Source organism: Enhydra lutris, unplaced genomic scaffold, assembly GCF_002288905.1.
Source record: "Enhydra lutris kenyoni isolate GAN:26980312 unplaced genomic scaffold, ASM228890v2 scaffoldscaffold16, whole genome shotgun sequence".
NCBI classification, from domain to species: domain Eukaryota; kingdom Metazoa; phylum Chordata; class Mammalia; order Carnivora; family Mustelidae; genus Enhydra; species Enhydra lutris.
In genome coordinates this window covers 33,856,213-33,870,996 of record NW_019154100.1, presented here as the reverse complement: position 1 = coordinate 33,870,996, position 14,784 = coordinate 33,856,213, and the positions used below count along the sequence as shown (strand labels likewise).

Here is a 14,784-nt window from a genome sequence, read left to right as displayed (position 1 = left end):
GCGCGCGAGGATGCGCGCGGGACTTGCGTGGGCCAGTGCGTCGGCGCCGCGCGGCGGACGGTGCGCCTGGGGGGATGCACGTGACGCAGAGCCCTAAGGCCGTGCGCGTGGCCTGCGCGCCGAGATGGTGCGCGGGGCGCGTGGAGGACGCACGAGCAGCGCAGGGCCGCAGGGATCTCAGGCCCCGCCCTTCAGCTTTCCCGGTCGTCATGACGACCGGGCGGCCGGCAACGGCGGCCGGGGCAAGTCGTTGAGGCTGTGAGCCGAACTAGGACCCTAGGGACCTCGCCCGACCGGGCGGGGCCCGCGCCAGAGAGACCCAGCTCCATCCGAACAGGGACTATGAGAAAATGGTCGGGCAGACGAGGAGTAAGTTCAAAGAAGCGGCTTCAGAGCCGGCGCACTCCTCCCGCGCCATGCCGTCCAGGCGGCGGCGCCTGGCCACCGGAGCCGGGGAGCCGGAGATGGAGGAGCCGCAGGCGCAGGTGGAAAAGCCGCAGCCTCCGTTGCCCGTAGGCGGGGGGATCCTGCCGGGGGGCGCCCGAGGCTACTCGCCGCGGAGGACCCGAAATCCGAACGCGCAGAATTGCATGCAAATGGAGGTGGTCGCAAAGACCCTCCTTCTCGGCCGCTTCCAGTTCCTCAACTGTTTGCTGGAGCAGCTCCGCGACAAGGTGCAGCAGTTGCGGAGACGGCAGGTCAACAGCAGGACCTCTCTGGGCATAGGTGAGCAGAACGGGCCGGGAGAGGCCGTGGCAAGGCTGGAGGGTGCCCTCTGAGCCTGGGGTGTCAGGTGGTTTGGGTGAGTCTTAAAGATCAGTTTAACAAACAAGCTTAGCCGTCCTAATGACAATGTCCAAACTCGAGAAAATCTCGGACAAGAGTTCCAGCTCCCTTTGCTCTTGTTTTAAAACATTTTCCAGGGTTTTGGGGTGTAGTGATCACCCCTTTGTCACCAACAAAATGTCATTTTAGTCAGGGCAACCATTTATCGCAGGTTTAAGAATGGTGGGCACATATGCTCTGTATCTTAAGTAAAGCATTGCTTAATTAGTTGAGAATCTTTAATAGTGGAAATAAGGTCAAATCAGACAATATATTTTCTCATGTCAGTACTCATTTACTTTCATATTGCTGTGGAACCTCACTGCCTAGATTTGGGGACTTTTCTTCTAGTTTAAGCTCTTGAAAGATTTTCTTCATTTACATTCTTCCTTTTCTGTTGCTTTGAGTTAAATTAAATGTTGTTGCTGTTTCATTAGAATCAAATTTGAGCCTAGTCCTTGATCAGACTGGCTACTGATAGACATTGAAACATAGAGAAATGTCTACTAATATAAGTTGTTGTGATTTCTTTTCATCATAAGTTGACTGCTGATGTTAAAGAAGGAGGTGTCTCCACATTTGGGATGTTACAAGTACCAGAGGAATAATAGATGGGAATTCACACTTACATTTTATCAGGTGTCTAACTAAAGCAATAGATAACATCCCACATCCAGAATCAGAATGCTCTTGATACCAGGCCGTTTTGCCATCCCAAACACAAGCTCCTGAGCACCCATGTCTGGCACACCGAAGGCAGTGCTCAGTGAGTGCTGTGTGAAATAATGACCCAGTATATTAAGTGCTAAGAGAGTTCAGAAGAGCAAACTAATACTTTAGGATGGGAGATGGGAATTGAGATCAGAGAAGACTTTTAGGAAAAGGTGGGATTAGAATTGTGACATTAAGGCTAACATTTGGATCTGTGAGGCAGAGAACAAGTATTAGAAGCCAGCAGAATGGCATAATTGAAGTCAAAGTAGTCAGAAAACCTGAAGGTAAAGTAAGGTGAAAAGGAAAGACACAAAAGGAGGAGGAAGTGGAAAGGCAGTTCAAAAGGTTGGCGGGGACCAGCTGTGAAAAGTCTAATTCAAAACTTCATTTAAGGAATTTGAAATTAATTCTGTAGAAGGCACTGATTGATTCTTTAAGAAAAAAACCTTTAAGGAGATGAAATGCACATCATATAGAATTAACCATTTTAAACTGAATAATTCTGTGGCATTTAGTACATTCACAATGTTAACATTGAATAATTTTTAAATAGAGTAACATCATTAACCTAACAGTGGTTTGTAAAATAGACTGGAGATGGATGGAAAAAAGAAGCAAAAAGAAATAATTGAATACTGGAATCCAGGCAATAGTGGTTTTAATGAGATAGTTAACAACAGGAATGGAGAAGAGAGGACAGAGGTGAGAGCAATGGAAACATCTTGTGAGGACTGGGTAGGTGGTGAGGTGGAAGGAAAGAGAGAAAGTTTAGCACGAGGACTGTAGATTTGGGAATTATCCATATAGAAGTGGATTGAAACTTGAAGATTGATACTCCCAAAGAAAGAAAAGTGGGCAAAACAGAGATATTTGGGAAAACCCCTTATACTTAGTTTTAAGAGATGGGAGGAAAAGGAAGAGGCAGAAAAGCATTTAAAATAGAGTGGTCAGAAGCATGGAAGAACTAGAAGAGTTGGTGTAATAAAAGATGAAGAAATTCAAGATCCTACAGAGAGGTTTGAAAGACATAAGACTTTAAAGAGGCCATTGATGTTGCTAACTAAAATGTCATTGGTCATTTTTTTTTTTTAAGTTATAGGAACTTAGAAGAAAGTAGCTGGCTAAGAATCTCATCAGCAAATGGGGGCGACAGAATATGTCATAGTTTGAAGGGCTTTTAGATCAATGGAAATGTTTTAAGGCTTAGGAGAATTGAAGGCTGTAGAGAAAGATCTCGGGGAGAGGGTGAGATTAGGTTCCAAGAGAGGAAATAGTTGATGGAGCCAAGTCTTGGAATATTTGAGAAGGATGGAATTAGAGACACAAATTTGAGAAGCTAACTAGGAAAGAGAAGAGATACTTCCTTGGCTGAGATGGTAGAGAATAGAAAAACAAGGATTAGTATGTAGAGAAATTTTAAAAGTGGATATAAGGGAAGTTGGGAGAACTTACATCAAATGATCTCTGTTTCAATGAACTATAAGGCTAGGTCCCTTTCAGAGGTGAGATTGACAGGATACAGGCATCGGGAGACATGCTTTTTATCACATCTTTGGAAGAGGCAATATAAAACTTCGTGCATTTAGAATATTGGAATCATTACACTTTATCATTTTTTCAGGTGTGGAATGTGGAGTCGGGAGGGATTGAAAGACACAAGAGTATTTTGAGGATATATGGTAGGCTAGATGGATTTAGTAGGATATTTGATCTTTTCCCTTTCCTTTAACATCATTTTTAAGAGTTTTTGCCAATACATGTGATTGTCTAGAGAGTAAGAATGAGAAAAGAAACATGGCTGAAATAGGATGGCATATGTATCTTAAAGCTAATGAAGCCTTATCAAAAAGGCATCTGTTTAATTTTAGAAAGAAGGTATAGGTCAAATTTCAAAGTGGTTCAGGGTATATTACATATTAGAAAGAGCTAACATAAGTAGTATGTATTTTTTCTATAAAGAGCCAGGTAGTAAATATTTTAGGCTTCACAGGCCACATATGGTCTCCATTGCTTATTCTTCTTCTTCCATATTTGTACAACCCTTTAAAATTGTGACAAGCATTTTTAGTTTGTGGACAGTATAGAAACAGACCATGGGCTGTAGTTTGCTGATCATGGTCTTCTGAGAAGTATTGAAGAGTGGTAGGAATGAGCCCAGGATGGTTAGGAATATGGAGAATAAGCTCTGGAGAAGCATGATTGGGAATTTTTTTTTTGAAGTTATAGTTTGTTATTAATTTCTTTATCGATTCACATTTATTTTGTTAGTCAAGATAATTTCTTGAATTTTTGAGAGGGTAAAGTTGGTGGTTTGTTAAAATGACTTGCCAAGTGTATTTGGGACATTTGTAAGAAGTACTATTATAGAATCTTGGAGGGGAGGCAGGACTTTAGGAATAGCTGAGTAAATTTACTCCTCCACGATAGTGACCAAAATATTTGGAAAATTGTCAAAATCAACTTTTCAAAACTTTATAAGTTAACCAAAGGTTTACTCAAAGAGCATGTATTTAAAAACACTACTGCAATTGTATAAGAACAGCAGGGTTTAGTGGCATTTTAATCTGGCCTTATCCTATGCCCCCTCCCAGTTTTATGGTATCCTTGAAAACAAGCAGCATCCCAGCCAGCAAACGGGACAGACAGTATTAGGAGCTCCTGAGAAACCCATACCCAAAATAGTGATCCTGTTTGACCCATCTCCACACCCTCTGATAAAGCCTCACGCATAGGGTGCAGGCTGGGCGACTCTAGATGAATCTCCGAGGCCACTAGGCTGGGAGCAATCAAAACTCCATAAATAGGGACTTTCAGGTGTGCTGCTGAGGAAGTGATTCCCTGCATTTAACAATATCTGAAGAGGGACGCCTGGGTGGCTCAGTTGGTTAAGCAGCTGCCTTCGGCTCAGGTCATGATCCCAGCGTCCTGGGATCGAGTCCCACATTGGGCTCCTTGCTCATCAGGGAGCCTGCTTCTTCCTCTGCCTCTGCCTGCCATTCTGTCTGCCTGTGCTTGCTCTCTCTCCCTCTCTCTCTCTGACAAATAAATAAATAAAATCTTAAAAAAAAAATAAAAAAAAAACAATATCTGAAGAGCCCTGGGGAAGATGGTTTAGAATGGCTCCTGTAAGCTAGAGTCACTTCTGAAAGGACTGAGCTGAGCACCGTGTATATATATGTGCTTGTTTTAAAAAATTTACGTAAAGAAATAGAGAATAAGAGGGAGAAGAGAGAATAAACTGAAAATCCCCTCCAAAGGTCAAAATCATTAATGATTTCACCACTTTTTTGGCAAGTTATGTAAATGCAACATCGTCTTCCAAACTTCCCTTTGCTCCTTGAACTCTTCCTCCCCCCCGCAGAGGGAAGGCGCTACTCATAATTTGTTTTATGTCAGTTTGTAAATTTTTCCTATTTTATGTAGATAGAATTAGCTAGCCATCTTCCTGTGTCTGCTCTTCAGGAATATAACGGAATGCATTTGAAATAGTTGTTTTAAAGGTATATTATAATAAAGCAGCTTTTAATGCCTTTTTTTGTTTTTCCAGCTGCCTTTGTGGGAGTTTTGCACTGGTAAGATTTGTTTCAGTTTTAAACAAATAAAAACATTTGGATTAAAATTGACATTGCTGTTTGCGTACAATAAAACAATAGCCACTTGCTATGTGTGTAGAATGTGTTTGTGCACCAGTTTACACGTAATTTTTTTGAAAAAGTATGTGTAGCAAAATTTACAAAACAGATGTGTTAGAGGAATAGCACTTAGGAATTAAAATATTTTTCTGTTACTGAAGAATTCACTACTTTATTTCTTTAACCTCTAGCTTTTCCTAGTGTACTTTGCATTTTTATTTCATCTTAAACTCTTATTTTACAGTAATTATGTGTTCTTAGTGACATAAGCTTAGAGGTAACACCTGTCAATTAGAAATCAAGTAGAAATGAAAATAAAGACTGGGCTGTAGTAATACAGATTAAATGAGACTTTCAGTGTGTGTATAATGTACCTTACTTTACACAAGTCGTCTATTTGTAAAAATTATAAGTAAAATAATATTTTTCCTCTGATGTATTTTCATTTCTACCTGAGCTCAGGAATTTTTACTTTTGGGAAGTGTGTGTTCATATCCTTCTGGGACAGTGCTGTTCTGGCCATTTAGTCTGCAGGGAGATTTTGATTTTAGAACTAAGACTGTACTGGGAAGAAATATTTCCTAAAGCTGTTGATACCCTGACATACATCTCACATGTCAATCAAGGTGAGTGGAAGACAGGGTTGATATTTGGAATTTTGTTTTCTATTTATTTGGAAAGATCTACTATTTAAATTTAGGGTAGCATAATTGCTGACTAACTTTACTTTCGCATATGCTCCCATTTTTACTGCCTACTGCTTTTTCTTGAGTTGGACTAATCAAATATCTTAAAGTATAGTTCTTTGTCCTTTGGCACTTGCAAGTTGATCCCTTACATGGTATTCTCTTTATTTTTAAACTGCTTTAATGTAAAGTAATTTTATTTAAAGCAGTGTTCCAAATGTTTTTCATCAGTGACAGAGACATTTCTCAAAACTGTTAAAATAGAATCACTTATGAAACTTAAAAACTTGCCTCTGTTCTGACTTAGAGGCATAGAGTGGAAGGGGACAGAGAAACCACAGGAGTTTAGATAAACAATTATAATTAAGAACCAAGAAGTAAGGAATTTCAGCTGTGTGCTACACTAAATTATAAATGCCTAAAAATACACAAATTACTAAGAAAATTATAAAATTATCTCATTTATTATAAAATTTATTCTTTTTCCTTTTGTGGTTTTTGTACTTTAATACTTAGTTAACTATTTTAGTACTGGTTTTGAAATGTTCTTATTCTTAGAATATGGTGCTTCATTTTTTTTCTAGGATACATTTAGTAACACTTTTTGAAAATGATCGTCATTTTTCCCACCTGTCATCTTTAGAACGGGAGATGACTTTTCGAACTGAAATGGTTAGTTTCTTATAATAAATTAATTTGTAGTTTAACAATAGTAAGATTATAAGGTAGACATTTATTAGGAACTGAAATGGATTTTTGTTGCACTGTTTCTCAAACTATAGCCTAGGTTTCTTATGTAAATAGAAAATGTTTGGGGATTCTTTTACTTACCTCATTACCCTACTTTTCTAATGCAGACTCTTTTAATATAAAAAAGATCAATTAGAATAGCTGGGGAAGAAGGAGAGAAAAGACAACATTTAAGAAGTGATATAGGGATACTGAATGTTATCAGAAATTGCTTGTCCTCACCACCATTCATCTCCAGAACTTTATGACCTCAAACAGAAACTATACCCATTAAAACTAACTCTCTCCCCAGCCCCCTGTAACCTCTGTTCTGCTTTCTGTCTCTGCATATTTGTCTAATGGAGGTACCTTAACCACGGCTTTTTAGATCTTACCCTAATATCCTCCCACTTAATTCTTTGAAAAAATGAATACATGAGCATTTGCATGGTATTTAAATTTTTAGTGTTTTGTAGGTATTATTTCCCAAAAGAGGATATAAGATATTCTTAAATAAATTGTGTAGTTGTGGCAGAGTCTGGGCATTGATGACAGATAATTGGATTCAGATAGCAGGTCTCTGCTTCCTTATGTGATGGCTAGGCAGTTAACCTCTGATCCTCAGTAATCTCATCTGTTGTCTAGAAATAATGCCAGCTTTACAGGATTTTATTGACTATGAAGGGAGATAATGAATGAAGCATATTAACACAGTACTTGGCACAAAAACAATAGATGTTATTAATAAAAACATATCTGTGTATTTCTTATTTCTCTAAATAGTGGCTTATGCATATTAAATATCCTTTAGTTGTAGTATTGTCTTGTCCTTCTAAGCCAAAAGGAACAATCTTTATGTGAACTCATATTTTACCAATCAAAACTCCGAGGAATGCTCTTTCAGACATCAGCTAAAACAGAACTTCAACTTAGTAGCCTGGCATTGCTTCATCTGTTGATGACAAAGTAGTTGTATAGACATGCATGAGTGTAGAGTTAAAGATTATTTTAATGTTTTTGGGAGCGTGTATTACAAACAGTGTGGCCCTTTATTTGCTTTTCGATTTTAGGAAGAAAAGCAAGAAATTGATGAAGAAAGTAATGTGAAACAACATGCTTTCGTTAATCTCTGAGTTTTAACTGAACAGCGCTTTGGCTGGCCTAATAAAGTCATTATTTCCTGTGCTGGAATAATACACTAAGTTAATCCCTTTCTCAGGACTGCATTGTGTCTTGAACAACAGTAGTCAATTGACATTTATTTTGACATAACATTTGACATGTGCAGAGCTGTTAGATGGAGCTAGGAAGTAAGTAAGTTGCAAACATTAAGTTCTGTCTCATTTTTGCTTATGATCATTGCATGTTATTTCTTAAGAGGTAGAAAAAAAGTATCTATATGCAGAGTTGCACAAGGACACGAAAGCATCTCTGTTTATGCCAGAATTCATCAGATCTCAACCTCTAGACATCTCATAATGGGGCAAAATCAGGTGTGCTGGAATTAAAAATATATTGTAGTTATGTTTTAAGCCATGGTCAGAAAAACTCCTTAAAACATTTAACTATCCCTCCCACTCTTTTTCAAACATGCAGAAAATATGAAAGAATAGCACAGTGGTAACCTGAAAAGGCATGCCTTTTTTTGAGCCCAACAATGCAGTAGCAAGGAGAAATAGGAAGTCTTATTATTGATTTTTCCTTTTATTCAGAAGAAATTGTTCAAATATTTTCATATTTAATTACATCAACAATTTGTGCATTTTTAAGGGACTTTATTATTCCTACTTCAAGACCATTATTGAAGCACCATCGTTTTTGGAAGGACTCTGGATGATAATGAATGACAGGCTTACTGAATATCCCCTTGTAATTAATACAGTGAAACGCTTCCATCTTTATCCAGAGGTGAGTACTGTTTGGGGAAAAATATTTGTAGAATGATCCTTTTTTGTCATAAAAATAGTGAATACAGTGATGTTATAAAAAGGAGGGAACCTTTAAGGCTTATTGATTGTATGTGTCCTTATAGTTGGGCAGAGTATCAAAAATTCCTCTTAAATTTTAAAGATGCCAGAATCTGCTTATATAAAGTCAAAGGAAGGAATCTAAGAAGAGTTGCTCATTTTTCAGTTTGTTCAGCTTTTTACTTGTTAGGATGGAGTTGCAACTAATAAGCTTCTAAGATGCTGGACTTGAAAACTTTGTATTTCATTAATAATCAATTTAGTGTATATTTTTATTTCCCTTGAGATTTTCTATTTGATTCATGGATTTTTTAAAAAACTTTTTTTTTTTAATTTTAAGTAATCTCTACACTCAGTGCAGGGCTTGAACTCACAACCCCAAGATCAAGAGTCCCATGCTCTATCAACTGAACCAGCTAGGTGCCCCTTGCTTCATGGATTTTTAAAAGTGGGTTTTTTTAGTTTCCAAGTATTGGGAGATTTCCTGTTTATTTTTGTGTTACTAATTTGTGGCTTAAATTCATTGTGCGTAGGGTGCCTGGGTGGCTCAGTTGGTTAAGCTACTGCCTTCGGCTCAGGTCATAATCCCGGAGTCCCGGGATTGAGTCCTGCCTCGGGCTTCCTGCTCAGCAAGGACTGCTTCTCCCTCTGACATTCTCCCCTCTCATGCTCTCTCTCACTGTCTCTCAAATAAATAAATAAAATATTTTAAAAAAATTGTGTTTAGAAAATATACTTTGTATCATTTTGATTCTTTTAAATTTATTGAGGTTTGTTTTATGGCCCAGAATATGGTTCATCTTGACATATTCTGTGAGCACTTGAAAAAGCTCCATTTTATGTCATTATTGAGTAAAGTATTTTATGAATGTTGACTAGATCCTATGCAATGATAGTGGTGGTGATATTTTCTCAATCCTTTTGATTTTCTGTCTAGATAATCCATCCATTGTTGGGAGAGGGATACTAAAGTCTCCAACTATAGTTCTGGATCCATCTATTTCTCCTTTTAGGTCTGTCAGTTATTCTTCATATATTTTATAACAGTGTGTTTAGTACACATTGCATTTAGTATTGCTACATCCTCTTGTTAGATTTTTATCAATATATAATAACCCTACCCCATTTGCTTATAATTTTGTTTGCCTTGAAGTCTAATTTTTTGATAGTAACAAACTTTTTTCATTTGATTAATATGTACATGATATGTTTTTCATCCTTCTATTTTCAACCTGCCTTTATCCTTATATTTGAAGTCTGTTTCTTATAGTTGAGTCATGTTTTTTAATCTGTCTATATTACATTTTTATTTGTTGTGTTTTATGACTTACACATAATGTAATTATTAATCTGTTTCAGCTTCAGTCTTTTATTTTTTCTGTTTGTCTTTTGTTTTTCATTTATCTCTTCTTTTCTCTGCTTTCCTGTGGGTTATTTGAAGATTTTTAAATTCTATTTTATCTATCCTTTTTGAATGTATCACTTTATGTAGCATTTTTAGTTGTTATAGCTATGTATTAGATATATTACCTATACATAACTTTACATAACTACTACAGTCTACTGCTGTTATCATTTTACTAGCTCAAATAAGGTACAGAAAACTTACCTGTCTTTACATCTCTTTACCCTCATTGCTTCTCTGCCTTTTGGCTAATATCAAGTATACCTCTCTTTACCCTTCTCCTTTTATAATATAATCATCTTAAATACATCCATTTAATACCACATCAGACAGTACTGTGATATTTCTTTTAGTCTTCAAAGTTATTTTTAAAAAACTCAAGAAGTCGGGAGACCTGGGTGGCTCAGTGGGTTAAGCCTCTGCCTTCAGCTCAGGTCATGATCTCAGGGTCCTGGGATTGAGCCCCACATTGGGCTCTCTGCTCAATGGGGAGCTTGCTTCCCCCTCTCTTTCTGCCTGCCTCTATGTCTACTTGTGATCTCTCTCTCTGTCAAATAAATAAATACAATCTTTGGAAAAAAAAACTCAAGAAGTTTATCTTATCCATTTTTAAAATTTCTTCCTTATGTTCTAAGATGCCGTCTTTTATCATTTCATTTCTGTTTAGAGAATTTTCTTTAGCCATTCTTTTAGGCTAAGTCTGCTAGAAACATACTTTACTAGTTTTGTTTCATCTTTTATGTCAAACTCTCTTTAATTCTTGAAGGTTGTTTATTTATTTATTTATTTATTTGCCGAATATGGGATTCTAGGTTGACAGGTTTTTTCTTTCAGCATTTGTTAAATATGCTACTTCACTCTGGTCTTTCACAGCTTCTGATGTGAAATCTATTGTCAGTTGAATTGTTTTTCTCCTTTAGGTAAGATTTTTTTTCTTCCTTGTTGCTATTTTATATATCTACCTACTGATTTATTTATTTTTTTAGTTTTCACAAGTGTTCACAAATGTGATGTTTAAACATTTTAAAAAATGTGATTTGTCGTGGTGTGGATTTCTTTGTTTTTTATCCTATTTTTGTTTTGCTCAGCTTTGGTTTCTTCTTTTCTCTTTTCAAGACTTTAGTGAGAACAAATGTTAGATCTTTTCTTATAGTCCCAGAGGTTCCTAGGGAACCTTATTTATTTATTTATCAAATCTGTTTTTTCTCTGTTTCCCAGATTGGGCAAATTCTATTGCTTTGTCTGCGAGTTCATGGATTATTTTCCTCTATCCTTTCATTCATCAGTTAAGCCCATCCACTGTGTTTTAGTTTTGGTTATTGTATTTTTCAGTTCTGAAATATTTGTTTGTTTCTTTCATATCTTCTATTTCTTTCCTGAGACTTTTTGAGTTTTTGTTCCAGCACATTCATAATTTCTAATTGGAGCAATTATTCTAATTTTTTGTCATCTCATTGTTGGAATCTCTTTTTTTTTCATTCAGTTTGAAATCTTTATAGTACTTGATATGATGAGTGAGTTTCATCATATTGGACATCAATGTCCATCAGCTGATGGATATATGTACATTATTTTATGAAACTGGTTTTATTTAAACCTTAGTTTTAAGTGGCTTTCTTTGGCATCACTCCAGCAAAGAAATGAGGATGTCTGCTATCCAGTTATTGCCAGATGGGTATCAAAGTTCAGGTTTCTCTCCCAGCCTCTGCTGATCCCAAGGTAGAAGTATTTATTCCTCATTACCTTTGAGTGAGATCAGAGCTCTGACCAACTCTGATCTCTACAGACACCACTGTGTGGATAGCCTGGTTACCCCAGAGTGGTTATGAAAGCCCTGACTCCAGTAGGCCTCCTCTGACATTACCACACTGGGAGGGGGAAAGAATGGCTTATTGCTGGTTGGGGTAGAAGTCCAAGCTCCTCACATAGTCTATACTGACACCATGGAGATAGAGAGCTTCCTTCTTGGCTTTCTGTTGCAACATCTTAGTGGGTGAATTAAGATGACTTGTTAAAAGCTTAGAGAAGGTTGAAGTCTAGGTTCCCAATTTAACCTTTGTTGGTGAGGGTGGGACCTTATAGGTTTTTGTTGTTTTCTGTGCTATTTGGGTGAAGAGAGAGAAAATTGTTTATAACATTTTTATGTATTCCCAGGCTGCCACTTTCCTGGTCCTTTAGGTAGAGAGAACAGGCTTTTGTCAGTCTTTTTTTGTGTCTGGTTGGTTTGGTATTTCTGGTTTTCAGGCTCTTTAACTCCAAATCTCAAAATGAAGTAAAAGTAAAATCCAGAAAACGTATCACCATGTTGTTCTTTGGGTCCTAAGATCCCTAGGTGGTTTGCCTTCTCTCTACCTTTCAGGGTCTTCTTATATTTGATTTATGTAATTTCCAGGAGAAACAACAAAAAGTATATCTACTCCATCTCTCCCAAAGCAGAAATTCATGTTATTTAACTATTTATATATTGCTTTTTATTTCTGTTCTGTTCAAGTTATTTTCTAATTTCCCATGTGATTTTTCTCTTTGATCTATTGGATATTTGGTATTATGTTGCTTAATTTCCAAGTAGTTGGGTGTTTCCCAGATTTCTTTATTTAAATTTCTTTTATTTCTGTTTTTTAGAAAGGGAAAAAAGACAGGGGAGGGGTAGAGGGAGAGGGAGAGAGACAATCTTAAGCAGGCTCCATGCCCAGTGTGGAACATGACAGTGGGACTTGATCTCATGACCCTGAGATCCTGACCTGAGCTAAAATCAAGAGTCAGATGCTTAAAGGACTGAGCCACCCAGGTGTCTTCCCCTTTTTTTATTCTGTAAGTATTTTTCAAGGTAATTTTCAGTAGTAACGACTGTGTAGTATACACCTAAGATCTAAGATGAAGGAAGCTGTTTTCTGCACCAGCTTTCTTTATATCCCAGCTTACACTTCAGAGACACTCTTCTGTTCTTGTTTCCTGTGATGATGATTCTTCTGTAGGACCCTGGTGTAAGTGCAAAAGTTAAAAGACAACTTACTTCTCGAATCTTCAATTTTAGTTAATGTTGACTTATTCTGTGTATGTAAGATGAAGATTTAGCTTATTACACTAGTTTTAGGGCTATTTTTAGAACTTTAATAAAATGCTTATTTCTTGTCCCATTAATTTCTAACAGTATGTTCTCCAAGACATGAGCTAATTTTTTTTCTTTTTACTTATTCAAAGATACTGAATAATTAGCAGTTTTCAATCTCCTTGATGTTATGGAAAAGTAATCATGATATCATAAATAGATAGTATCATAAAGGATGAAGCAAGAAGGAATCATTCAGTCTTATTTCACATTGCATAGATACAGTATGGAGAAGATCTAGTTATGCTTGCAACCTGATATGGTACTTCAATGTTGAAATGAATGTCCATACTTTTTGTGTTCATAAGGAGATTAATTTTTCCCAAAGATAAAGAGTTAAATTTGGAATAATATATTTTGAAAAGGCAAAGCATTTAAGGCTTAACTACATGCTGGCATGTAAGCTCTAATCCCCCAGCACTCCTACAAGATGGTTATTGTTAACATCATTTTAGAAATGAGGTGGCCAAGGTTCAAAGGTTGAAGGATTTTCTTGAGGATATCAAAAGAGTCAGAGGATAACAGAGTCAGAATTCGACTCAATTCTGACTTTAAAGCAGTGCTTTCTTATTATATCACACTAATTTCCAGAAAGGAATATAATTCTAGATTTAGAACATACATTTAATATGGTAAGTTTTTATACATGGATGATAAATACGTAGAATATATATTACAATTTTTTATATAAGGTCAAGTTTGTAAAAGTGATAAAATAATAAATTTATACTTTTTGTTCATGGATAGATGTTTATGATGTTTGGTGTTGTGTATTACAATAACATCTTATATAATATTATTGAAAACTAGATCTAGCTATGTGTTTTTTACATACCAAGGGCAAGAATGGAGGGGTGATGACCAACATATTAAAAATAGTTAGTGCTGGGTGGTTTTTGCTTTCACTTTGAACTCTATTTTTATTTTATTTTTTATTCTTTTCCCAATGATCTTGCATTATTTTTCCCAAATCTATAAATTTTTCCCAAATCTCCTAGGCATGAGCATTTTGTTTGTAGTTTTCTATGGTTGTTCTTTTCCCTTTTTCTTTAAACTTCACAAAGTGGTTTGCAGAATGGGAAGAATTGGTTAATTAAACCTGTTTGGTCAAAGTTTTAGTGGGACTGGAAGAGATTTTGCTGAGTGAAATAAGTCAAGCAGAGAGAGTCAATTATCATATGGTTTCACTTATTTGTGGAGCATAACAAATAGCATGGAGGACATGGGGAGTTAGGAGAAGGCAGTTGGGGGAAATTGGAAGGGGAGGTGAACAATGAGAGACTATGGTCTCTGAAAAACAATCTGAAGGGTTTGAAGAGGTGGGGGGGGTGGGAGGTTGGGGGAACCAGGTGGTGGGTATTAATTAGAGAGGGCACGGACTGCATGGAGCACTGGGTGTGGTACAAAAACAATGAATACTGTTATGCTGAAAAAAAAAAGTTTTAATGGGCACAGGAGCTATTATTCCATATGCAATTGGTTTTATATTTTTTAGTCCGTGTCGCAAATAAATTCAATAAATGAAATGTTATGAAATATTCCTATAAATCATTGTATTTTCCTGTTAATCACCATCATGTTTTAATTATATGCTATTTACCTATTTTATAGCTACTGTTATTTATGTTATAGAATTGATGACAAGAATATATTGCAGAGATGGTGATCATAACAAATTTTCGTAGATGTGCACTAATTCACTAATTAGTAATATACA

The 14,784-nt window shown here is 36.6% G+C and overlaps 1 protein-coding gene across 1 annotated transcript in view; it reads left to right on the top strand.

The window, feature by feature from the left end:
• Positions 1-350: 350 nt before the first annotated feature.
• LOC111147366 (probable C-mannosyltransferase DPY19L2) overlaps positions 351-14,784 on the top strand; it is an 85,329-nt gene continuing 70,895 nt past the window's right edge. The window contains exons 1-4 of the mRNA XM_022503370.1: positions 351-726; positions 5,087-5,111; positions 6,442-6,529; positions 8,357-8,494. Of these exons, the coding sequence (XP_022359078.1) occupies positions 351-726; positions 5,087-5,111; positions 6,442-6,529; positions 8,357-8,494 (627 nt within the window). The remainder of the gene's footprint in view (positions 727-5,086; positions 5,112-6,441; positions 6,530-8,356; positions 8,495-14,784) is intronic.